We start from the raw sequence: 24,968 nt of genomic DNA on the forward strand, positions 1-24,968 counted from the left end.
CACGCAGCCATAGAAATGGCTGGTTGTATCCAGCATTGATTAGGGGTGAGGTAACCGCAAACATCGCAGCCTCCAAATGAAAAGGAATCCAAGGTCTGACCCAGAAAACAAGCATCGTAACCGCCGCAGCGCAAAGTGCTATTGATAAACACGCGCTTGCCAGATTGAGTTCTCTGATGTCAGGCCATAAGCACGGGGCTCTTTAGAAAGGCGAGTGACGAGAGAGCAGGCGCTCTCGGCCCCACAGCTCAAGTGCCTATCAATCAATCTCCTCGGATGACTGAATGGGAAGAGAGGTGAAATTGAAGGGTTCGCCCCCCCCCCTCCATAGACGAGATGAAGCCATCTTAAGGGGGCTGTTTTCTTCCACGTCCACTTCCACCTGGCGAACGGTGTGTTCCATGCTACCATTGCCACCTATGCAGTGTGGCACAGTGGTTAGAGTGTCATACCAGGACCTGGGAGACCAGGGTTTGAATCCCCCACTCAGCCATGAAGCTCACTGGGTGACCTTGAGCCGGTCGCTGTTCCCCCCCCCCCCAACCTAGCCTACCTCACAGGGTATTAAATGAGGACGGAGTGACCCACATACACTGCCTTGAGTTCCTTGGAGAAAAACGAGGGATATCAATGCAATAAATATAAGTATCTTCTTGTTAATTCAGTAAAAGTGCAATATATTTGAAATTTGAAACTGAGGGATCTACCAGGTTCGCAGATCACATTATTTATTTGCACCCCACCTTTCAAGGTAGCGTACATTGTTCTCCTGCTCCCAGTTTCCCCCTCCTTCCTGTGAGATGGGTTAGGCTGAGAGTGAATGACTGGTCCCAAGGTCACCCAGTAACCATGGCTTAGTGGGAGATTTGAACTCTGGTCTCTCAGGTCCTAGATTGGCATCTTAACCACTGCACCACATTGGCTCTCATTAAATCAAAATGCCTAAGTATAGAGGAGGGTGGGTTGGAGACCTCTGGCTCATGGGCAAGACTCAGTCCGCCAGACCTCTCCATTTGGCATGCAGAATCACCCCCCTCCCCAAACCAGGTGCCCCTGCCCCACACCTGATGTCAGGTGTATGGCAGGTAGAGATGCATCCTCAGGAAGCCCACACTTCAGCTCAACCGAGCAGAAAGCAGGATGGACCTCCTAAGAGTGACCTGATGCACGTGAAGTTCAATCCTGCTTCGTTTCCTCTGGGAATGGCCTGGTGTGCCTGAACCTTGCAGGACTGAGTTCCTACTCATTTGCACCCTGCAGAAAGCAGGATCAGAACATTAGAAGAGCCCGCTGGATCAGGCCAATGGCCCATCTAGTCCAGCATTCTGTTCTTACAGTGGCCAACGTGATGCTTGTGGGAAACCTGCAAGCAGGGCATGATCACAAGAGCCTTCTCCCCTCCCACGGTTTCCAGAAAATGGTACAGTGGTACCTTGGTTCTCAAATGTCTTGGTACTCAAACAACCTGGAACCCAAACACAGCAAACCAGGAAGTAAGTGTTCCGGTGTACAAACTTTTTTTGAAAGCCGAACATGCTCCGTTTTGAGTGTTACGCCTCCGTTTTCAGTGTTATGCTGAGGTCTGTCTGTTTTTGCCATTTATTTTGTGTTTTTGCGGCTCTTTTTGTTTTGTTTTGGTGGCTATGTGGAACCCAGTTCAGCTACTTATTGATTGATTGTGCGACTGCAGTACATTGTTTATTGCTTTCATTTTATGGATCACTGGTCTCGTTGGATAGTAAAATTCATGTTAAATTGCTGTTTTAGGGGTTGTTTTTAAAAGTCTGGAACGGATTAATCCATTTTGCATTACTTTCTATGGGAAAGCGTGTCTTGGTTTTGGAACGCTTTGGTTTTGGAACGGACTTCCGGAACGGATTAAGTTTGAGAACCAAGGTGCCACTGTATTCAGAAGCACTACTGTCCCTGACTGCAGAGGCAGAGAATAGCCGCTGTGGCTAGTAGCCAACCATAGCCCTCTCCTCTGTGAATTTGTCCAATCCTCTTTTAAAGCCGTCTAAGTTGGTGGCTGTCCCTGCCTCCTGTGGGGGTGAGTTCCATAGTTTAACTCTGTGCTGCATGAAGAAGTACTTTCTTTTATCTGTCAGGATTGAACTCCCTGCCCAGCAGCTTCCAGTGTCTGCACAGCTGCAGAACCCATGCATGCGTGTGACTATGCAGAGATAACAAAAAACACATCATAATTATAATAAATCAGTTCTAAAATTTAAGCAGATGGAAGAATCCCTCTTGGAAGAGCAACAAAGAGTGCTGAGATGCCTTAAATCAAGGGTTGGGGACAGTTTTCAACTTGAGAGCCACATTCCCTCATTGTTAACTTTCCAAGGGCCTCGTACCCATGGAGGGTGGGAAGGCCTTATTCATTTTTTCAGCCTCCCTCCAGAATGTGCTCACCTATGAAGCCCAACGGCAGAAATTTTGAGTTTATGAGCTGTTGGATATTAGGTTTTCTAGGTGTGCAGTGACCAGCCTCCTGTCTCTTTCTTTCCAATCAACCAGGAACCAGCTAGACTTCTCAGTTTTGACTAGTTTAGAATGTCTCCCGCTCTTTCATCAGTAAGATATTTCTTCTTCTTCAAAAGATATCTGTTTGCCAGCAGTGGTGCTACGGACGATCCTCTTATTGACGGCTTATTTTGGGGTGTGTTTGTCAGCTTTGCGTGGCGTATCTTGCAGTTGTACTTTGCACAAACACTAATTAGACAGCCATCAACACTAGGGGCCAAAGGCTTACTAACAATGCAACAGTGATAGCCGAGTCTTAATTGGCTGAGTATAATTGCCATTAGGCAATGATAAGGACATCTGGGGCTCTGGAGAGAGATTGATTTTGGCTTGGCGACTCGAGCTTTCCGCAGCTTTCCAATTTTTATTTTTATTTATTTATTTATTTATTTTTTCTCCGGGAAGTTGCCACTTCGTTGGGATAACACCCAGCTCCGTTCTGCCTCTTGCAGAGTCAGCCTGGCTGAAGCACCTCCTTTGTTTGGTTCTCATTCGCGCCTCGGTCTCTGCCAGCAGGCTCGAGAAACTGGATGCATAAGAAGCCGAGCCAGGGGTCTTCAACGTGGTGCCTGCGGGCGCTAGCATGCTCACCAGCACCCCCTGTGGCTCCTGCAAAAGGTCTCCGTAAACATCCCCTCAAACATCCACAATGCATGAGCGGCTCTCTGCTGTTGCTGCTCAGTTCCTGCTTTCACTGGCTCTGCCTCACAAGCCAATATGTCACGGCAGCCATTTTGTGATGTGTGACGGCGCCCCGCCCCCCCACGCATGGCAGCCATTTTGTGACTGGCTCCTACAGCCCTTTATCCAAATTCCAAATGTGCCCACTGGCCTCAAAACAGTTGGCGACCCCTGAGTTATAGCACGTCGCTAAATATGGGCCAAGCATACACCTTCACGAGAGACCGCTGATGGCACTTCCTGGCATTTCTTCTTCAGTTCAAAAGCTGCCACGTAGTTGGTGGGGATTTTGATGAGCTTCTCCTCCCCACTTCCCCAACGCTATCTGTCCTGTCAAAATCTGAGATCCCTCCTCCAAGAAACAGCTTCCTTTAAGTAAAAGCTTAAACTTCAGGAGGCCTGACCACACAACCCTTGTGTCTTGAATAGCTTGATGCTGCGGCATCCTTTGTTGGAAAACAAAATTGAGATGCGGAGAACTCCCAAGTGAACCTTGGAATCAGTGAGAGGCTGGATTTGGCATCTCAGAAAGGCCTGGGAAGCTCTACTCTTGTCCTTGTCCTAACTGGTCCTGAGGAAGGAAGCAGCATAGACACAACAGAATGGCCTCAGCACTTCTTGTCAGGTTTTATGCTCCTTCGGGTAGGCCTGGAAGAGACTGTTTGTCCGCAGTCCCGGAGGGAAAACCTTTGAGACTTGGGGAACATCTGGCTCTCAAGTAGTATTCAGCCTGCTAGAATTCCCCATTTGGCCTGAGAGGAGCATTCCTCCTCTCCCCACAAACAACAACAACTCCATTATACCTGATGCCATAGGCCTCACCCACCTGTCAGAGTTGGACCATAGGGTGGGGAGATAAAGATCTGGCCCACCGGACCAAAACTATCCCCCAACCCCTATTTAAGAGTCACCACCATGCTTGCTTACGTTGGTCATCCGTTCCAACTGCGTGCAATAGAAGCTCTTCTGTGACACTCTCCTTTTGAGTTTCCCCCTGATTTTCTTTCATTGCATCCAAGCAGAGGGAGCTGCTTCCAAGTCATAGAGAGCTAGGGGTCTGTTTTGCTTCCTGTACATAAGGATGGAAAAAGAGACCCCTTCTGCGTCAGGCCAGTGGCCCATCTAGTCCAGCCTCTTGTTCTCACAGTGGCCAAGCAGATGCCCCAATGGGAAACCCACAAGCAGGACCCAAGTGCAAGCTTATTGATGCGTCCCATCCCCCCGCCGCCGTCCCGTGGCATTGCTACCTCCCAGCATGGCAGAACTTGCATCAGCAAAATGGCTGAGCTTTATCTTAATCACCCTAGTGATGCTTGAGGTAGATGCAACATCTGTTAGGTACAATGCTGCATCAAGAGTTCTGAGGATTTTCTAGGTCCACCGAGTCCAGCATCCTGTTCTCACAAGGCCAGCCAGATACTTATGGAAAGCCCGCAAGGAGGACCTGAGTACAATAGCAACATTCCCCTACGTTAAGAAAGGAAAGCCAAATAGGGATCTCTGCGTTTTGCCTAAGGATAGAACTGAGCGACAGCTGGTTGCTGTATTTGCAGAGGCGGGGGACCAGCCTCCCCAGGAGTCCTGGGGGCAACTTGACACCTGCAGAGGTCCTGAAAGTCTGCTACTGTCTTATCACGTTCTGCCTTAAGACTGTTAAAACACGCAGGCAAGGAAGGCTTGAGCAACAGGCTTTTTCCCCTCATCTAGTCTAACAAAAGAGTCCTGCGTAATTCAAAAGCTTGCACCCTGTTTTGTGACTCTCTTGGTTGGCCTAAGAAAGGCACATTCCTCTAGTAATAGTTGTCACAACTCTACTCTGTTAAGAGGCCTGCTGAAAATGTTTTCGTTTCAGGAAACTTGTCTAGACAGCTGATTTAGGTGCATTTGCTCCAACTTTTTATTGATTTTATCTTGTTTTTTTAATTGATGTTTTTATGTATATTTCTCTTTGGGTTACCTTTTGTCACGTGTTGCGTATACTGTAATCGAATTTCTGCACCACTTGGATAATCCCCACCCCACCCCCTGAGCAAGCGATATATAAATTTCCTGAATAAATAAACAATATGGAGTTTGGAGGTTTTCTAAGAGGACAGCACGGCTACCATTTTTGTACCCTTATTTTTGTGTGTGTATCACAAGTCCGGAGAGATCCTGCTGAACTCCCATCTCCCCCAGCTATGGGCCACACTTGCAGGGGCCGACTGGAGTTTCTCTTCAGCAACACCTGGAAGGCAAAGTTCCCCTACACCCGGCGTTGCCCTTTTGTTCACTTGTGAACGCAGCTGGTAGCATGAGTTTAAAAAAAGAAAAGGAAAACCAAGAGCAGTCCAGCCTCATTTGCAAAAGGGTCTTGTTCCTGTCAAAGTGGGAGGCCGAGAGGAGGAAATGGTGGATGGGAAGAGAAACACCTTGCTTTTGCCCACGACCACCGAGTTCCTTCTCCGTTGGCTCCCACTGACTCCGATGCTTCCCTTTTTTTTTTTGAACCCGTTTCCCGCTTTCCCTTCCAGCTACACGTCAGGGGATGTGAAGCTGTGGGACACTCGCACCTGGGACTACACCGCTCCTGCCCTGGACCCTGAGCGCGGCTTGGCCGAACCCGGCCCCCGGCCGCACGCCTCCTTTGTGAGGATAAACAGCTCCCTGGCAGCGGCAGCTTACGAGGACGGTAAGTTAACGGCGACTCTTTCCTAATATTGTTTTCTAAAAGCGTCCCCCCCCTCCCAGCAGCTGCGCCCAGCTTTTGTGTGCTCGCGTGTGTCTCTGCAACAGCGACTCTAATCCTTTCTGCACACAACGTGTGTGTATGTGTGTGCTCACACTTGCTTTTATGTGGGGAAAAGTTGGCTGGTAACCCTCGGTGCATTAGGAGGCCTTGGATCGCGCTGCCCATTAAAACGGCTGCTTTTAATTCCTCCTGGAGCTGCCACTCGGGGTAACCGTGCCAGGCTGCAGCCCAGCCAAACTCGTCTTGAGCAAACAACTTGTTTTGGCTCTCTCTCCCCCCCCCCCTTTTCTTGAGACGCAGGGAGATCAGCTCACGAGACAAAAGAGCGAACCAGATATTGTTTGATGAATGCAAATCCCGGGCCTTCTGTCTCGTTTCCCTTCCTCTCCCTGTCCCCTGCCCCATCTCTGGTGTGCTGAGCACACAGAGAATATATAGCAAAATAAAGTCTGTGGATCAGCTTTGATCTGCCTTTCCTTCTTGGACAGCAAGACAAGGTGTCTGGCCTGCAAAAGAAATGCATGTGTCCGTGGCCAAAAATGTGTGTTGGATGCACACTTGCAGAGGGAGACAAGAGTGGGGGGGGGGGAGTCTCTTTCTGTGGGATCTAGAGGCCCTCTGTTAGGCATGTTTTCCAAATGAGCAAGCGTGGTTGTTGCCGGAAGTAGCATGGCCACCTGTGCAGCTGCACTCAAAAAGGCCTGTCCAAACTTGTTGCGTTGATCATGTTTAACATGCAAAGGATATTACGACTGTTTATCATTTTTGTCCTCCTAGCACCTCCTGGTCAGGTCGTTCTGATTTGCGCTTTACAGCGAGAGAGATAGAAACCAAGAGTTGGGGGTAACGTAAACTGGTCCCAAGTTGTTAAGGGCTTTATACAGACCCTCCAAGTGCCCCTATTTTCCAGGGACAGTCCCGGATGGACAGAAGCCATCCTGGTTTCTGATTTGATCCTGGAATGTCCCACTTTTCCTTAGGATGTCCCTGTTTTCATTGGAGAAATGTTGGAGGGTATAGAGCTATGCAGCCTCCAAGCCAAGGAGATAAGTAACTATACAACCTTTAGAAGACATCTGAAGGCAGCCCTATATAGGGATGTTTTCTTTAAAAAATGCTTAATGCTTTATTATGTTTTTATACATGTTGGAATCCACCTAGAGTGGCTGGGGCAACCCAGTCAGATGGGTGGGGTATATAGAACAGAACAGAACAGAATGAGCATATTCATCTGAGAAATGTTGGAGGGTATGCTTTATATGCTAATAGTAACACATTCCTACTAGTTTGCTCCCAGACACAATTCAGAGTGATGATAGTGATAACCTTGTAAAACCCTCAATGGCTTGTGCCCAGGACACCCAAGGGACCACATCCTCCCTCCTTCCAAAGATCAGAAGGAGATGCCCTTCTCCAAGGACTGTTGAGGATGATTAGCGGTGGGGCCTTTTCAGTGGCTGCACCAATACAGTGGAATAGCTTTCACCATAAAGCACAGATGGACCCCTCTCTGGCTGCCTTTTGCTGATGGGTAAAAACATTTTTGTTCCACCAAGCTCTTGCCTGCTAAGGCCATTTTTACTTGCTTCCTCTGAGGTGGTTGCTTTTCAAATGGATTATAATGTGTTTTATTTGTTTAAAAGATTTTATCTTTATTTTCATTTTTACACTAATTTCAAACAGTTACAACCTGCCATCCATGGTGCAGTGCCATTCAAATGGCAGGATATACCATATTTTTCTGTGTATAACACGACCACATGTATAAAACAACACCCTATTTCTGGAAGCCCCAAATTAAGAAGTTTAAAAATTAAGAAAGTTGTTGAACTTTGCAAAAAGATTGTTGAGCATCTTTTGTAAGTTCCCTGGGCGGTTGTTGAGCTGTTTTCCGATGATCCTCCGCTCTGGCTGATGGCACTGTCACTGTGTTTCTGAATGGGCAAGCAGCCCATGTATAAGACGACCCCAAAATTTTCTTATACTTTGAAAAATACGGTAATATATTTTTATATACAGTAGGTAAGTCAAAATAAAGTGTTGGATCTCTCCCCCCCCACCACCACCATTGTAAGTTCCGTAGTTATTTCATACTACTGTTTAAGCCTGCCAGGCATTGTGTTACTGAACTGTGGCCATTAAATAGATAACATTTGACCAATAAAAAAACTCTAATTGTTTAAGAAACCTAAGCTCATAATGTATGAAGAGGGCCTAAGTCAGCTTTCCGCAGCCTCTCTCCTCATAACGCCTTGGACTACAAAACCTATGGTCCCTTGTCAGCACAGCCAATGGTCAGAGATGATGGGAGGTATAGTCCAAAAACACCTGGAAGTCCTTTCCCAATGGCATATAGGAATAGAGGGAGCTGCTTTATCCCAAGTCAGTTTATAGGTCCATCTAGCTCCATACTGCCTACCTTGACTGGCAGCAGCTTTCCATGATTTCAGACCAGGGTCTCTCCCATCTTTACCTGAAGACGATGGGGATTGAACTGGGACCTTCTGCCAGCAAAGCAAATGCTCTACCCACTTGAAGCTGCAGCCCTTCCCCTGTTTTCCTTCCCACCCCATTCTTCCTTTTTAAAAGGGTAAGTTTGCTGAGACTTTTCTTTCGCATCTGGAGCGGCAGGGGAGAAGAGACCAAAATAATTTGCTCTGTTTTCCGAGCTACCTCAAGGCCTTTATTTCGTGCTTTTCCTCAACCCCTGCTTCCTTTTCTTTTGCGTACGTGTGTGTGCATGCGACCAGCACGAGAAGCCATCTGGTAGCAATAGGAGGCAGCGCCGTCGGCCTCCTCTGTTGAAGCCACTCTGCAAACACGTTTGACACGACACCGTTTTCTCCCTGCTCAGCAGAGCTCAAGCTGCGATGCCCTTGGCAGCCGATCTTCGTGAGGAGCCGTCAAGGCGGCTCCTGCCCCTTCAGAGGAGGCCTTGTCATTCTCACAGCCTGCCAGTCGATGCAGCAAGTTCTGTGGGTCACCTCGTCCTTCTGCTCTCACCCTCTACAATACGGGTAGCCAAACACAATGCACCCTTCAGTTGCCGAAATGGACCCCCATTACCCCCTCGACTGTTGACAGTGCAGGCTTGGGGCTGATGGGAGTTGTAGTCCATCAACATCTTGAGGGCACCAACTTGGCTACCCCTGCAATAAGCTGTTAGCTCAATTGGGACCTTCTCGTTTGCTTATCCTTGCTCTGCAAGCTAATCCTGGAGAAAAATGGTCAACATGGTGATGGAGCTAAGCGTTTCAAGGAATCAGAATTGCTCTGGTGAAGGTTTCCCTCTCTTTTTGGAAGGCAAAACTCAGTAGTAGGAGCAGCAGTTGCGTTTCTTTCGAAGTCATACAGAAATGAGGGGCAGCGCCAGCAGGGGAGCCAAGAGGAAGAAGCATTGGCAGGTCAGCTGTTTTCATCCTGAGGAACAAGATGAGGAGGCAGTCAAGTCCAACTCTCAGAAGATCTTGCTAAGATCTTTAAGAGGTGAGGAGCTGCCCTTTCTGGATGGGGTTACACTTCCCCTGGAGGAATAGACGCTCAGCTCAGATCCATCACTGCCATTGAAAGCACAACTGGCATCATAGAATTACAGAGTCGTAGAGATGGATGAGACCCAAAGGTTCCCTCTAGTCCAATTCCCTGCAATGCAGTAATCAAAGCGAATGGATACATGACAATTGGCCATCCACTTTCTAGAGAATTACCATATTTTTACATGTATAAGACTATATGCACCCCCCAATTTTTTCAGTTTTAAAATTAGGGGTTGTCTTATACATAGATTGTGCATATGGGGGATTTCTTTATTTGGAGTCCCAATAAATAGGGTTCGTGTTATACACGAAAAAAATACGGTAATTTAATTCAGCTTTGGTTCAGCTGCCAGTTTATAAATATTCTTATAAATAGAATAACATGGTGCCTAGGGCTTACATATCAGCTTCAACTGTGGTTCAGTTGCAATCCTATTGGATGGTGATAGAACCTGCCTTCAGTTGCATTTTATTCTTCCTCAGAGTCGCTGCCTCTGAGACTTTGGACTCTGGGATTTAGGCAGCTTCAAATGTTCCTTCAGTTCTGGCACTCGTAAGCCTTTTTCTCACCCGGCCGGGAAACTGCAAGGGGGCTACGCTTTTCAAATCCATGTCATCATCCTCAAAGCTTCCTAGCCTCTGCCATAGGTAGAGACTCAACCATTAGGGTGAATGGGGCCCTGCCCTGCCCTGCCCTCAGCCAGCCTATACCTGTCTGCTTTCCTACTTAAGACCAGTCCAATGGGTTGCCTTTCAGCTTCCCCCTCATTCTCCTTTACAGTGGTGCCTCGCAAGACAAAATTAATTCGTTCTGCGAGTTTTTTTGTCTTGCGGTTTCTTTCGTCTTGCGAAGCACGGTGTCGGAAAAGTTTTGGAAAAGCTTCAAAAATCACCAAAGTCTTCAAAAACCTCAAAAAAGGCTACCACACCACGTGCTATGAGTTGCTCCTCGAAGTCAAGTTGCAACTGTATTAACAGTTTTAAGAAAAAGGAAACAAACTTGCAAGACGTTTCCGTCTTGCGAAGCAAGCCCATAGGGAAAATCGTCTTGCGAAGCAACTCAAAAAACCAAAAACCCTTTCGTTTTGCAAGTTTTCCGTCTTGCGAGGCATTCGTCTTGCGAGGTACCCCTGTACCTTATTGTTGACCTTGTAGAACTCAGCAGGAAATAAGATGAGGACAAAGTAGAATGAGTTGGCTCTGCCTTCTACTGGCTTTGACTCCACCTTCTACTGGCTTTGACTCCACCTGCTACTGGCTTTGACTCCATCTGCCACTGGCTTTGACTCCACTTACCACTAGCTCCAGCTTCACTTCCTGTTTGGGCTCCCTGCCTCCCTCCCTCCCAGCCCAAACAGGCACCAGCCACACACCGAAGAAGTGGTGGAATCTCTTCCCAGCTTTGCCGGCTCATCCCTTGTGCTCACCTACCCTCAGAAGCCCAAGGTGGCTTGGCATCCGAATCCACAGTCGTGGCGTTCAATTTCCAAGTGATCAGACTCCTTATTTTCTTTCGCCTTGTTTCCCATTGTCAGCACTGGCTGCCTTCCACTTTGGGTTTTTTGTTGTTTTTGTTTTTGTTTTACTCCTCTAATTGCCTTCCACGTCGCCTTTACCCAAAATGAATCAAATCAAAATGCTTTTCCTGGAGCATTAGATAAAGCAGGGGAAGGTTTTCTGGGTAATGAAGCAGATGCTTCTAATGCAGGGGCTGGAAGGTGGGGGGGGGGCTTGCCAGGGCTCCATCTGCTCCATGCTTGCCTGGGTCTGGCACAGAGCCACAGCCTTGAGGTTTGGGGAGGGGAGGGGGGGAACACTCAGACACTGTTTGCTTTCACCCCCCTGCCCTGCTCATGTCTGATTCACACCATGAAAAGTTTTTGTGTTGCCACAGGAAGGTGGGTAGAAACGACCCCCTTTTTGTGGTGGCGCTCATGCAAACAAAGGCAGGGCTCCTCTCGGATTCTTGCAAAGGGTATCTTGCTTTGTCCATGTGCACGTGGAACTGCCTTATGCAGGATCAGACCATCGCTCCATCTAGCTCAGTACAGTGGTACCTCGGGTTAAGTACTTAATTCGTTCCAGAGGTCCGTTCTTAACCTGAAACTGTTCTTAACCTGAAGCACCACTTTAGCTAATGGGGCCTCCTGCTGCCGCCGCGCCGCTGCTGCGCGATTTCTGTTCTGATCCTGAAGCAAAGTTCTTAACCCGAGGTACTATTTCTGGGTTAGCGGAGTCTGTAACCTGAAGCGTATGTAACCCGAGGTACACCACTGTATTGCCTGCACTGACTAGCAGCGGTTCTCCATGGCTTCAGAGAGGGGTTTCCCAGGCAGGCAGCAGCTCTCAAGGATAGTGAAATGTAAGCAGGGCCCTGGAGGAAGCTTCTCAAGCCAGATAGAGATGGCCTCATCCGACCCCTGGACCAGAGCTTCCCCACCTTCTTTTAAAGCAGCCTAAAAATGTCAGAAGCAACCCAATGACTGTTGTCTAAAATAACCTCCATAACCACCACCACCATTGCAATGGTGGTTTGGACTTTGGTGGCTTGCTCTCTGCAGGGCTGTAGTCTTGATCATGATGCTCGCAGTGCTCATTTTTTGTTTAACGCTTTTAAAAAAAAGTGTTAACTTGTTTTTATGGAGCCGGGGGGGGGCAAGCTGGTGTTCCATGCTTTTCTTCCTTCCTTTACCCGCCCCCTTTTGAAAAACCAGCTTAGCTGTTATTTACCTTTCAAACAATCAACATAATAGCCATTATGTCTCAAAGTAAATTTGGAAAAATCCGACTCGGAGTGCCTTACGGCTCCACTGGGGCAGTTTTAGTTGGGACTCCTTCTCTTTTTTTGGCTCTTTGATGGAAGCCTAATTGCAGTTTTGGCTCTGTTGCGCGCAGAACAAGGTGGCTAATTGTTTAGGCAAATAGATTAATTCAAGTATGCATCCCTAATAATAACATAAAGACAACAACAACCCCAAAATGGCTTCTGTGATGGCTTTTTGCTCCCAGGACAAGGAGTATAAATCTTTCAGAAAGAGTGCCATTAGATAGCTCCCGAGATTACGGGCATTATTTCTCAGTGGGGGAGTGCTTCTAAGGCACCAAAATAATCTTTGCAGAAGTGCACATAAATATGTTTAAAATTTTGTTTGGATGCCGTTTCATTAACACACTCTTGCTTTGCTTCCTTTGGGATGTGGGGGAGAAGTCTGCAATCCATCTGCAGCTGCCTTCTGAGTCTTTCTGCAGCCTTCTGGAAGCCAGCATTCTCCCCATTTGTTAAATTCAGATAGGGAAAGGAAATGTTACCAGCTCCGATTCCCCTTGAACTTCTGAAAAGCTGAGCTGGAGAAACATGAAGAGCGAGAGTTTCTTGCTGTGATTGGCCCAGAGTTGCAAACAGAGGGGAAAGGGCATAGCTCAGTGGTAGAGCATCAGCTTTCCATGCAGATGGTCCCAGGTTCAATCCTTGACATCTCCAGGTAGGGCTGAGAGATACTCCCTACCCAAAACCCTGGAGAGCCTCTGACAGTACTGAGCTAGATGGAGCAATGGTCCAACTTGTCATAGTGAACAGCCATAGATCATTGGAGGAGCATCTGCTTTGCATGCAGAAGGGTCCAGGTTCAATCCCTAGACTCTCCAGGTAGGACTAGGAGAGAACCCTGTCTGAAATCCTGGAAAGCCACCAACAGTCAGTGTAGACATCACTGATAGGTGGCTCAACAGGTCTGAGCCACTATATGACAGCTTCTTACCTTCCTATGCAAGCCCAGGGGAAGGTCCATCTTGGATCATCTGCATGCAGAAGGTCCCAGGTTGAATCCCTGGCTTGTCCAGGTAGGGCTGGAAGAGACTATTTGTTTGAAATCCCGGAGAGCCGCTGGCAGTCAATGTAGACATTACTGAGCTAAACGGTCCCTTGGTCTGACATGGATTAAGGCAGCTTTATTTATTCCTATGCAAAGTGGAAGTTGGGTAGCCACCTTGGAGAGCTCCCTGTGGAAAAAGGGTCAGGATTAAGCTGCACATGTGGAGCCTTCAACATGACGTCTTCTTTTTTCTTTATTATTTTTTATTTAAAGCTTGATAGCACAAATAAAAAATACAGTGGTACCTCGGGTTAAGAATTTAATTCGTTCCAGAGGTCTGTTGTACTCTACAAAGATACACAAATACCAAGCTCTTGTGTTTAACATAAAAATTGAAAAGAAAACAGAGAACTAGAAAAAGAAAAGAAGAAAAACTTCAGACTCTCCATCTATTAGCTTTAAATATATATATATAACATTTTTGCCTCTTAATTACATTAAACTCTTCTACTTCCTATTACCCAACCTTATCCTTTTTCCCCCCAGTCTTCATACCCTGATACCACAAGTTCATTTTCCTTATTGCGCAGAAAGTCCATAAGGGGTTTCCAATCATTAATAAATGTCAACAGTGATTTTTCTCTAATTAAGCACATCAACTTTCCCATCTCAGCCAAATCCATTAATTTCAATAACCTTCCATAGTAGGTAATAATGAGTCCTTCCATCCTTGTGCATGTAACAGTCTTGCCACTATAATCATGTATTGCAATAGTTTTCCGTATTATTTTTCTAATTGTATATCCATAAGCCCTAGCAGAAGCAGCTCTGGTTTCAGTTGGACATTAACCTTCAAAATCTTCTGTACCAATGTATGCATTTGTATCCACTATTTCTTAGCTTTTTTTACACTACCACCAAGTGTGATAAAATGTCCCTTTTTGTTCCTGACATTTCCCACAAACATTTGGAACACTCTTATGCATTCTAGCTAATTTCTCAGGAGTTAGATACCAACGATACATCATATTATAAAAAGTCTCCTTTAAGTCATAGCACAATGTATCGTTTAACCCTTTAGTCCACATGTGTTCCTATTGTTCCATCGGTATATTATAACCATTATTATTTTTTGCCCATTTACTTTGGCTGCTCAGGGTTCCTGACAGCCATTCGCTAAGAGAAGGCAGCTCCACTTCACCACAATTCTCTATTGGCGGTTTCCCCCCGCATTTCATTCAGGGCATGTCCATGGCTACTGACCATGCTCCATTGTCTTTGGGCTTTGAGTGATAGGAAGGGGTCCACCCTTAGTTTTTTAAAGGATTGTGGGGCTGAGCAGGCTAATACTTCCTTCATCTTTCTCAGCAGCCCTATTTAGGCTTCAGTTTTGCTGGCATTTGCAATAAGCCATGGTTTGACTCCTCATGATGTACAAACATGGCCTTCGTCTGTTTCTGGATGGCTGCATGCCAGGGCGAGTTGCTGTGTAGGGAACTGGCTATGTCACTCAGCTATGTTTTTCTTACGTGAAGAAAGTGTTTATGTCTCATGGAATACATTAAGGAGTGTATACAGCTCTTAAGGAGTATATACAGCTCTTAAGTGGCTTCAGTCCTATGCCAATTTATTCTGCGTGGATGTCCTCAAAAGCTTCTCAGCTACTTCTTCACTTGTGGGTGGTGCTAGTGAGGAGCTTACCTGTCTCTATATCTCTGCTTTCTTGTGAAAATCAATAAAAAACCTACTTTCATTTGTATTCAACTGACCGTCAATCAGTTTCATTTGGCAAGCCAGATTCTTTTGGCTGCCCTTGCTGAGATTCAGGTGCCCCCTGAGATCTCGTCAAATGTTAGCGATTACTCCATGGAATGGATCTTGGTTTGATGAACCCTCCAGATGGTTTTGTGGTTGGCAGCATGAATAAAAATATTCCACCACAGCTACTGATTCTCCATTTTTATTTTTGTTTTTCTGGTGCACAGGGACGATTAAGGTGTGGAGCCTGCTAGTCGGCCGTGACCCGATCCATTGCTCCCAGCACAATCAGAAGATACAAAGCTTGGCCCTTTCGGCTGAAGGGGCGATGATAGCAACCGCATCCGCCTTCCAGGTCAAAGTGGAGAGCGCCAATGACAAGGGCTACTGGGAGACGGCTGCAGAGTTTGAAATCCAGAAACTGGTGAGACTACAGCGCCCGTCGTCCCTGACAATTGGCCATGCTTGCTGGGGCTGATGGGAGTTGGGAGTCCAAGAATCTGGAAGGCCACTGGTTCCCTATCCCGCAACCAAAGAGCCCAATTCACCAGATCATTCAGGTTAAGCTCGACCTTGCGCTAAATGGCAGCTACAGATCTGGTGCTCTTCTCTCCCTAATACAGGTTTGGGGTACCCTTTGGCCTTCCTGATGTCATTGGGCTACAGCTTCCATCAGACATGGCCATTGGCCATGCTGGCTGGGGGTTGACATGCTCTAGGAATCCAAAATTATATATACATTCATACCTTGGAAGCTGAACGCCTTGCGAGATGGAACGTTTTGGCTCCCGAAGGCTGCAAACCCAGAAGTGAGTGTTCTGGTTTGCGAATGTTCTTTTGGAACCCAAACGTCTGGCACAGCTTCTGTGGCTTCCGATCGGCTGCAGGAGCTTCCTTCAGCCAATCGGAAGCTGCGCCTTGGTTTCCGAATGTTTTGGAAGCCGAACAAACTTCTGGAACGGATTCCGTTCGGCTTCCAAGGTACCACTGTGTGGAGGGGCACAGAGCTTCCCCATCCTGACGGGTGTGGGGACCTGGTGTCTTGACAAAGGAGGGTTTGGTTTTACATCTCTAAACACTGCAGTGGAGAGAAAATGCGGAGACGGGGCAAACCAGCCGGATGGGCTGGGCATAAATAATACCATTATTATTATTATTATTATTATTATTATTATTATTATTATTACATCACATCAGGTCCATTGCTTTGGGTGGTTGTTATATGGAGCTCTGGGATGGAAGGTAATTGCCATCTATGCTCATGCCCAGCAAAAAAACAAGGGCCCAAGGAAGAGTTCTTTTATACCATAATTCAGAAGGTGCTCCACCATGGAGTTATGGCTCGTAACAGTGGAAGAAGCCAGTAGACAAATAAAAAGGCAAAACACCTGTTGAATTTTTTGTTGGGGTTGGGGTGGGGGGTCAGCAGAGAGGAAGAAAAGCTGATGGAGAGAAGATGAGCCCCAAAGCTGAGGTTCTTGCAGTCACTGTAACCCCCTGACCCCTTGCAGGTAGGCTCACTCTGCCTGGTCCCCCGCGTTATGGGCCTCCCTGTGGCTGTAGCCACTGCGGAAGATGTCGTCTATCTGCTGAAGGTTGGGGACTCAGCTAAGGTCCTTCATTCTGTCTACGGTCAGCCTGCCACATGCCTGGACGTCACTTCCAGCGAGGCAGCGTTTGGAGTGAAAGGCTTCGGCTGGTTGATCAACGAGACCAACAAGGTATTTTAGCCTTTTGTTCTGCAAAATGTCTTGAGTTGCCCCCTGTATAAGGCATATCAATGGTTGCTCGCTCATGATTGACTCTCCTGTATTGCGTGGAAATCTTGCTTATTACTTTTATGCCACAACTAACAACGAATACCATTTACTCTGCCATCTTAACATCGCTGTTGGCAAGAGCTCTCCAGGGCAGGGGTGAGGAACCATTGGCCCTCCAGATGCTTGCTGAACTACAACTCCCATCAGCCCCCAGCAAGCACAACCAGTGTTCTGGGATGATGTAGTTCTCTACACCTGCCCTAGAGGCATGAGATGCAAGTTTTGCCCATCTGCCTGGTGTTGTTGCTGTTTAACGCTCCAAAATGACTCACTTCGTATTCACCCAGCAAAGTTTCGCCCTAGTTTTAAAGGGAACATGGGAAGCTGCCATCTCCTGAGTCAGACCATTGGTCCATCTAGTTCAGTGCTGCCTACACGGACTGACAGTGGCTCTCCAGGATTTCAGACAGGAAGATTTTTCCCAGCCCTACCTGGAGATGACAGGAATTGAAACTGGAGCCATCTCTCTTGCAAATCAGGTGCTGTGCCACTGAAAATAAGGAATAACCCAAATGCAGCCCAATATTTGCCCCACCCCACCCTCAGCAACTGCATTATTCCCTTGACACAGAGGCCGAGGCTGATTTGTAGCGACAAATGTGCCTCATTTCCTCGCAGAGGGAGCCAGGCTTTTTTGTACAGCTGTAGGCCTCTAGGGGGAACTGTTTGCTTTTTTATAGGAGACACTGTGCTTTCCTTGTGAGACTCTGCAAGCGACAAGAACTCCTTGGAACCAATTGCATTCCGATTGTGCAACTGTGTTCCAAAGTGTGTGACATTTAGAAGCTTGCAAAAAATAAACAAATGTTGCAATGCATGTTGTCTGTGTTGGTCAGCCAAAGGATGCTCCTGCCGACACCACAGGTGCCTCATACAATTACAGGTGGCAAAGTGTGCATGTTTCATAAAGATTTCAAGAGGAAATGATAACAGCGGCTCTGGCTCTGTGCACTGTGTCTGATCTCTCTGCTTACCTTTCCAACGGTGTTTATTTTTTACTGCGGCAAAGTAGTTCCCTCAAACCTAGTTAGAAGGCCAAGGTTTTCCTGATCCTGGGAGTTAAGAGCGCCTTTCTTCAAGAGATGAGGTTGAGGAATAGGGCTGGACGATATATATATATATAGCCTAGACACCCCAACTCTTACACGGGAAGACACCCGAAGACACCAAAACCTGCATTCCTGTACCCGTGAAAATCTACGAAAGCATATATATATATATATATATATATATATATATATATATATATATTCATCCAAAAGTAGTTTGAAGTCCATATCGCTCTATTTGTTTCATAATTTTTGACCTGGCAATATATTGCAAATCATGATGTGTGTGTGTGTGTTATGCTAAAAATCATGACGCTGGGAAAACTGAAGCCAGCCAATGACTCTACATAGCTCCATACTTACTTCAGACATTGTGATAGATCGGTATATCACAATGTTTAGCTGGTGAGAATGTCACATTGCCATCCTTAAAGGACTCCCCATTAAAGCTCGAGTTTCCCCGTTTCCATTGGGGGTACAAGACCCCTGGAGCTGATGGAGCCCCTGCGCCTTTCAGCCAAGGTGGCGTTTGCCAAGCTGTTCCTCTCTACATATGGCTCCATCTAAGGCTGGCTGTTGCTGAAGCAACATCAGAGCTTTGCTCCCGTGCAGCATTCAGGAGGAGCGCTGGGACAAGGCTGGTGTTGGCATCGTAACAAAAGTGCCCTGTCCATGCCCCAAATGGAACCAGAAGAAAGAGCTCCGCGGGAGCCTCCCGAATGGCGCTCTGTGGATTCGGAGTGGTTTCCTAATGTAGGTCTGAGGTCTTATTGGTGTGCAGTGGCAGATGGTTCGCGAGGGGCATGTATGCTAATGAGGGGGAACGGGGCCGAAGGAACCCAGACGGTTAGGATGTCTCTGACAAGGACACCGGCTTGCTTGGCGTTCCCGCTCCGGCTGACATCACGCCGGAAACTTAATTACGAATGTCTATTATGATAATTATTCCCCAGACGTGAAGGGACTTTGCATGGGTTGATTATGGTGGTCAGGAGGCGATGATCAATCTCCAGGTTGATGCGAGAGACGTATCGCTGCGTTTTGGCCTGTTTTGGAGGGATGGAGCCGTCTCCCCCGCTCGGCAGTCATGTTTCATTTTTGGTTTCCTGGGCCAAGGTGCTGCACTTGGTTGGCAGAAGGACTGGATGAGCAGGAGCTCGCTTGTTGAGACGATGTGCTTCTTTTTGTGCCATAAAAATCACACCAGCCCTTTATTTTACGTTGCTCTGATAACCGATCAAAGACTTACTGGTTTGCTGATGTGTCTTTTTGCCAGTTGGTTGATATAACTTGGATGCTAATCTTCGGTGGATGCTGTTTTGAGAACCTAAAAATTTAAATATTGAAAGCTGCTGTTTATTCTTAGAAGAAGCATTTTCTTGTATTGCTCCCCTATCGCTGCAGCACAGCAGAACCAAAACAGCCTCACAGAAATGTGTGTATGTTGTGCCCTTGATTTTCAGCCCCATTGTCTAAAAACTAGTCTCCTTAATTAATTTGTTTCATTATATTTATGGATGCTTTAGCTGAGATTCCTGCATTGTGGGGGGTTGGACTAGATGATCCTTGGGGTCCCTTCCAACTCTGCAATACTGTGCTTCTATGATTCACCATGGAGCTGTCCAGTAGATCTCGCAGAATCCCAAGGCTATAAAGTTCACTTTAAAAAGTGAGAAAGTTTCTAGCCCTCATTGTTACTAAGGGAAATAGATACTGGTCTTTCATAACATAATTTATAGTCCTTTGGATATATTCTGGAACAGTGGTTCCTTAAATCTCCCTGCCTGCCTCCCTGCAGAACCACTTGAAAGTTGCTGGGGGTCTCTTGCTGGACCACTTAATGGTTTTTCTGCCTGCTAGATCCTGGCTGATTTTAATTTGCATTTTTAATCACTTATTTTGTTTCTTAGATATTATAGTTTACTCTGTAGCCCTCTGAATCCCATGGAATTCAAAGTGCAATACAATGGAAGAAATAAAAGAAGTAATGAAAATGCAATCAGAAACCAATATGTATATTTAGTGTGCCTTCGACCACAAATCCACGGACATGCTACATGAATCCCGTGGGCTGCTGGGGGTCCACAGACCCCAGTTTTATGCTCTAAATGCAGCAGAGCAAGTCCCTGAGCTTGTAGTCCTTGTTTCGCCGCTCGCATCTCAGTGAGAGAAATGACCACAGCGTTGGGCGGCTGCTCTCTCCCCACTTTGCCTTTGTCCATAGGTTAAATGTGTTTCGCAACCTCCTTCCTTGCCTCCGGCAGACATCTGTCCGCATCTTAACCCCAGCCTGGCTCGGTCGCCCACTCCGCTTGGCAAGGCAGCACGCAGGGAAACGAGGTCCAGGGCAGAAGCAGCAGGAGCTGCAGGTGCTTTGGCAAAATTCACCACCGACATCCGGGCTCACTCCTGGCTCGGTTTGGCGATGGCAGCTTTGTGCCGGCCACTTTGACTCTCTCTCTCTCTCCCCCTCTTTTTCAAACTTTAAAAAGGAAAGGGGGGAAACCCCCAGAAACCTGAGTGTTTTTGTTTTGAAAATAGCATCTCTGTTAATTTGCACGGAGGTGCTGCGAAGAATTATCATTGCACCGTGAGCATCTAGCCTTGCCGTAGGCTGGGAAGGCGGACTGCCGCTTCGCCTGATTTCCCCAGGTGGCCTCCTCTGAGCAGTCGGCAGGTATGCTCGACCCCTGAGTGAGAAGAGAGTGTGTATGTGTACGGAAAGTCACTTTTGGGATGGCATGGAAGTTGATGTGCGTCCCTCCCCGCCGCACTGCCCGCGTGATCCTCGATGAGGTAGCATTCCCTGCGCTAGAACGCTGACTCCCCCCTGGCACAGAGCCGCAAGATAGTCTGGCTGGCCGGCTGTCAAAAAATTACATCATGTTGGAGTAAACTGCTTTTAAATCAAACATCCATTATTCATACATATTAACTGCTTTATGCCCTCTTTTTTTATTATTCCACACACACCTCTCGTCTCCCCCCTCCACTCCATGTAACAGCTTCTTCTGGGTAGGTTTACTGTTTCCCACCCCCAATTTTCTCTCTCTCTCGTTGATCTTGGTCTTTCGAATATTAGCTCATCTGTAATCTTATAATCAAACAAATCACCTTATCTCCAAGCTGTGTGTGTGTGTGTGTGTGTGTGTGTGTGTGTGTGTGTGTGTGTGTGTTTAGCCAGCCGATGTGATGATTAGCCACACACACTGCATGGGGCTGACGCAGGTTGGAGTCCAATATCACCAGGAAGGCCGCAGGAATAAGCCCCCAATAATGCTGGATGTGCACTTAAGCCACAATCACTCGGCACATTCAAAGCACTCTTATATGACTTTCATAGTCACAGCTCTCGTCCCCGTCCCCCCCAGCAGAATAGGATCCTGGGAACTGTAGTTTAAGGGTCCTGGCAATTGGAGCTCTGTGAGGGGCAGCCTAAAGTTCCAAAGATTCTTTGTGGGGAGCCAAGGCTGTTAAAATGGAATAAGAACATAAGACAAATCCTGCTGGATCAGGCAAGTGACCCGTCTAATCCTGGTCTCACAGCAGCCAACCAGATGCCTGTGGGAAACCTGCAAGCAGGATCCAAGTGCATGAGCCATCTCCCCTCCTGTGGCTTCCAGCAACCAGTATTCAGAAGCATTTCTGCCTCCAGCCATGGAGACAGAGCATAGCCATTGTGGCTGGTAGCCATCAATAGCCTTCCCCTCCATGAATTTGCCCAGTCCTCTCTTAAAACCACCTAGATTGGTGGCCATCACTGCCTCCTGGGGAAGTGAGTTCCATAGTTTAACATTGCACTGCATGAAGAAGTCTTGTCTTTTAAATGTACCTTTAACTCAGGCTTCCTCAACCTCGGCCCTCCAGATGTTTTGAGACTACAGTTCCCATCATCCCTGACCACTGGTTCTGCTAGCTAGGGATCATAGGAGTTGTAGGCCAAAAACATCGGGAGGTCCGAGGTTGAGGAAGCCTGCTTTAACTGTTTGCATGGCTGCAACCTTAGTTATTGAGCCAACGCCGCCTTCCCCAACCTGGTGTCCTCTAAATGTTGCCAAACTACATCTCTCATCATCCCTGGCCATTGGCCATGCTGGCTTGGGCTGATAGGAGCCGGAGTCCCCCAGCAATTGAAGGGCCACGGGTTCCCCATCTCTGGATTAAAGCCCGTATCTCCTTATCCCCTAAATTGCATTTCTCCCCCTTTGCCTGCATCTCTCTCCCCATGCACCCCCCACCCTTGCTGACCCGCCCCACAGTCCAGCAAAGGCCAAAGGTCTCAGCTCGCCCAACTTGCGTCGTGGTGAGGTGGCATTAGACTAATGCGTTGCCTGAACAAAAGGGAAAGCCAGGGCATAAATAATTGATTTTGCTCTCCTGTAACAACCGGCGAAAATGAAGTCCCATTTGCTCAGTCTTATTAAAAGAGCGAGGGGGGGGGGCGAGGCGGTAAAGGTCGTTAAGGGACTTGTAACGCGGAGCAGAACCCACCCGCGAAATGGATGCTGCGCTTTGCTAATCTCCCAGGGCTTTAACTCAAAGTCGCGGCGAAGGCCGTCTTAAGGCGTTTGGGGCGCGTTGAATTATTCAGCGTTTGGGGAGATCAGTCCCCGCTTCACGTCCAGAAGCTTTTTGATTTCTGGTGGTAAACTGGGATGCCTTTGTTTGTTTGTTTGGTACGTGCGTTCCTGGCTGAGCCCTCGGTTCTGAAATTGAAAGGTTCCCTGTGAACCTGCCTTCAATCTTGTGGAGTCGCCGCTGCTGCCATCTTAGAACTTCAGACTGAGATGGGTGCCTCCTTGGCACCCAGCGCTTGGGACTCTCAGCAAATTTGTGAACAGGATCAAACCTAACTAGCCCCAGCTGACTTTCTCCCTCTAGCCAGAGTGCGGCACTGCCAGTCCACGTGTTGGATATGGCTCCAGGGACCTCTTTGTCTGACCTTCGGACTCTGCTCCTCACTTCTCCCCTGTGCCATAATTAATGCTTCTCTTGAAGCTAATAGGAGGTGTTTTTTAAATTGTCTAAATGGTTTAATGGGAGACCATTTATGGGGGAGTCACAGCTAGGAAGGAAAAGGTTAGCATTGGGCATCTAATGAGTTTAGATGTCGGGCACTGTGAGCAGGGCCTTCTTGGTGGTGGTACCCTCTTGATTGAACACGCTTCCCCTGCTGCCATCACTGATTGATTTCGGAGCCATATGAAGATGCTTTTCTGTAACGTTTGAAGATCAGCCTTGACTTTTGTGACAGATGGCAGAACATGTCTTTGCATGCATAGGTGATATTTAGATGTGCATGCTGTGACCCTCCCTTAGGACTGTTTTACAGTTAATAATAAAGGGATATAAATGTCTTCTTCTCCCCCCCCCCCATTTTTATTTGATTGCAATATATAAATATCGGTATCTACTTGTACAGGTATACACCTACCCATGTATAAGTATGTTTAATTCATTTTTAACGCATAAAAATACATTAAAGCCAAGCAAGCAAGTGAAATCAATCATGGAAATGAGAGATCTTGGGTTGTATCCAACTAAGGCCTACTCAGAGAAGACCCATTGGAATTAACCAGCCTAAGTAAGTCAGGTTCATTAATTCAGTGGGTCTACTCTGGCAACCATTAGCATTGGATACAACCCTCTCAATATTTGAGCTATAAATTGTTTCCGTATTTTTTCGTGTATAAGACTAGGTTTTTTTCTTCAAAAAATATGTTTAAAATTGGGTGTCATCCTATACACGGATACAATCTCCCCCCATTTTCTTAATCTGGAGTCCCCCAAAACAGGGGGCGTCTTATACACGAAAAGAAAAGGTATATGGCTTGATATTTTCTCACGTCTTAGGTTGACTCCTTTATCTCACTCTTGCAAGGTTAGTTAGTTTTATCATATGAGCCAATTAGCCAATTCCCATAGTCTCTCATTCCAATCTTCTAACACAGGGATGGCACTACATTATAGCATTTTGCTGTAGGAGCAGCTGTTAGCAAACACATTATCAATTCTGCAAAACCAGATCCTCAACATATCCAAATAATGGATATGCCGGCAATTCAGCCCCTGTTATAAGTTAAATTTAATTTCTCATTGGGGAAGTGTTCTAACTTAGTGATAGGGAATCTGCTTTGCATGCAGAAGGTCCCTGGCTCAGGGTGGCCTCAGTATAAGACAGCTTTCAATGTTATATATTCCCCCAGTATTGTTGATTTTAAGAGATAACAAGTCTATAGTTGCTGGAAGGGCACAAAGAGGAAAGAAACCTCCTGGGGGAGAGGAAGCAGTCCAAACTCCTGGTTTTTCTCAATCAGAGAGACACATTCTTAATCATAGAATTGTAGAGTTGGAAGAGACCATGATGGCCATCTAGTCTAATGCAGGAATCTTTCACTCAACCTGGGGCTCAAACCCATGACCCTGAGATTAAGAGTCTCATGCTCTACCGAGCCATCTCACTTAGGACTGGGGAACCTTCTCTGGCCAGAGGGCCAGATCCTTATCTCCCCCACCCCTCAAGGCCCTGGAGGGTGCAGTCTTGCTTGCTGCAGGGGTCTGCTTGGTCAGCACAATCCTTGCAGGGAATGCACTGGCAAAGCAGGCCCCAGCAGGATTGAACTCCACCCTCCCGCCCCTCGGTTGACATCACCCAGTGATGTCACCTAATGGACAGGTAGGTTTGGTGGGGGGAGGGAATAGATGTGCAGGCCACTTTGGACCCCCCCCCCCCGGCAGACCAAGATTGGCCTGCAAGGCCAGAAGATCCCCACCCTTTCCCCTAACCCTTGGTTGACAATCTGCATTCCCATGGTGTGTGTTTTCCCCCCCAGATCCTTCTCTACAACTTGGAAACGGGACAGTGCACAGCACAGCTCGGAAGCTCCTTGGGGGACTTCTCCTGCGTCAATCTCCGGGACAGCCCTCCCTCCCTGCTGGTGGCTGGGAACAAGGACAGAAGGTACACCCAAGGAGGTGGGGCAGGGGACCCCACACGGCACACGTTGAGCTGTGTGCGGCCCATTTGGTCAGGTTAGCTTGATCAAACTTTTTAT

The 24,968-nt window shown here is 47.3% G+C and overlaps 1 protein-coding gene across 3 annotated transcripts in view; it reads left to right on the plus strand.

Moving 5' to 3' along the window:
* FBXW8 (F-box and WD repeat domain containing 8) overlaps positions 1–24,968 on the plus strand; it is a 62,687-nt gene that overhangs the window by 25,352 nt on the left and 12,367 nt on the right. For all 3 annotated transcript variants that reach the window (XM_081175282.1, XM_081175280.1, XM_081175281.1), the window contains 4 exons: positions 5,721–5,878; positions 15,272–15,468; positions 16,556–16,765; positions 24,747–24,874. In XM_081175282.1, the coding sequence (XP_081031408.1) occupies positions 5,721–5,878; positions 15,272–15,468; positions 16,556–16,765; positions 24,747–24,874 (693 nt within the window). The remainder of the gene's footprint in view (positions 1–5,720; positions 5,879–15,271; positions 15,469–16,555; positions 16,766–24,746; positions 24,875–24,968) is intronic.

The sequence above is a fragment of the Podarcis bocagei genome, assembly GCF_964188305.1.
Source record: "Podarcis bocagei genome assembly, chromosome: 16".
Lineage (NCBI taxonomy): Eukaryota > Metazoa > Chordata > Lepidosauria > Squamata > Lacertidae > Podarcis > Podarcis bocagei.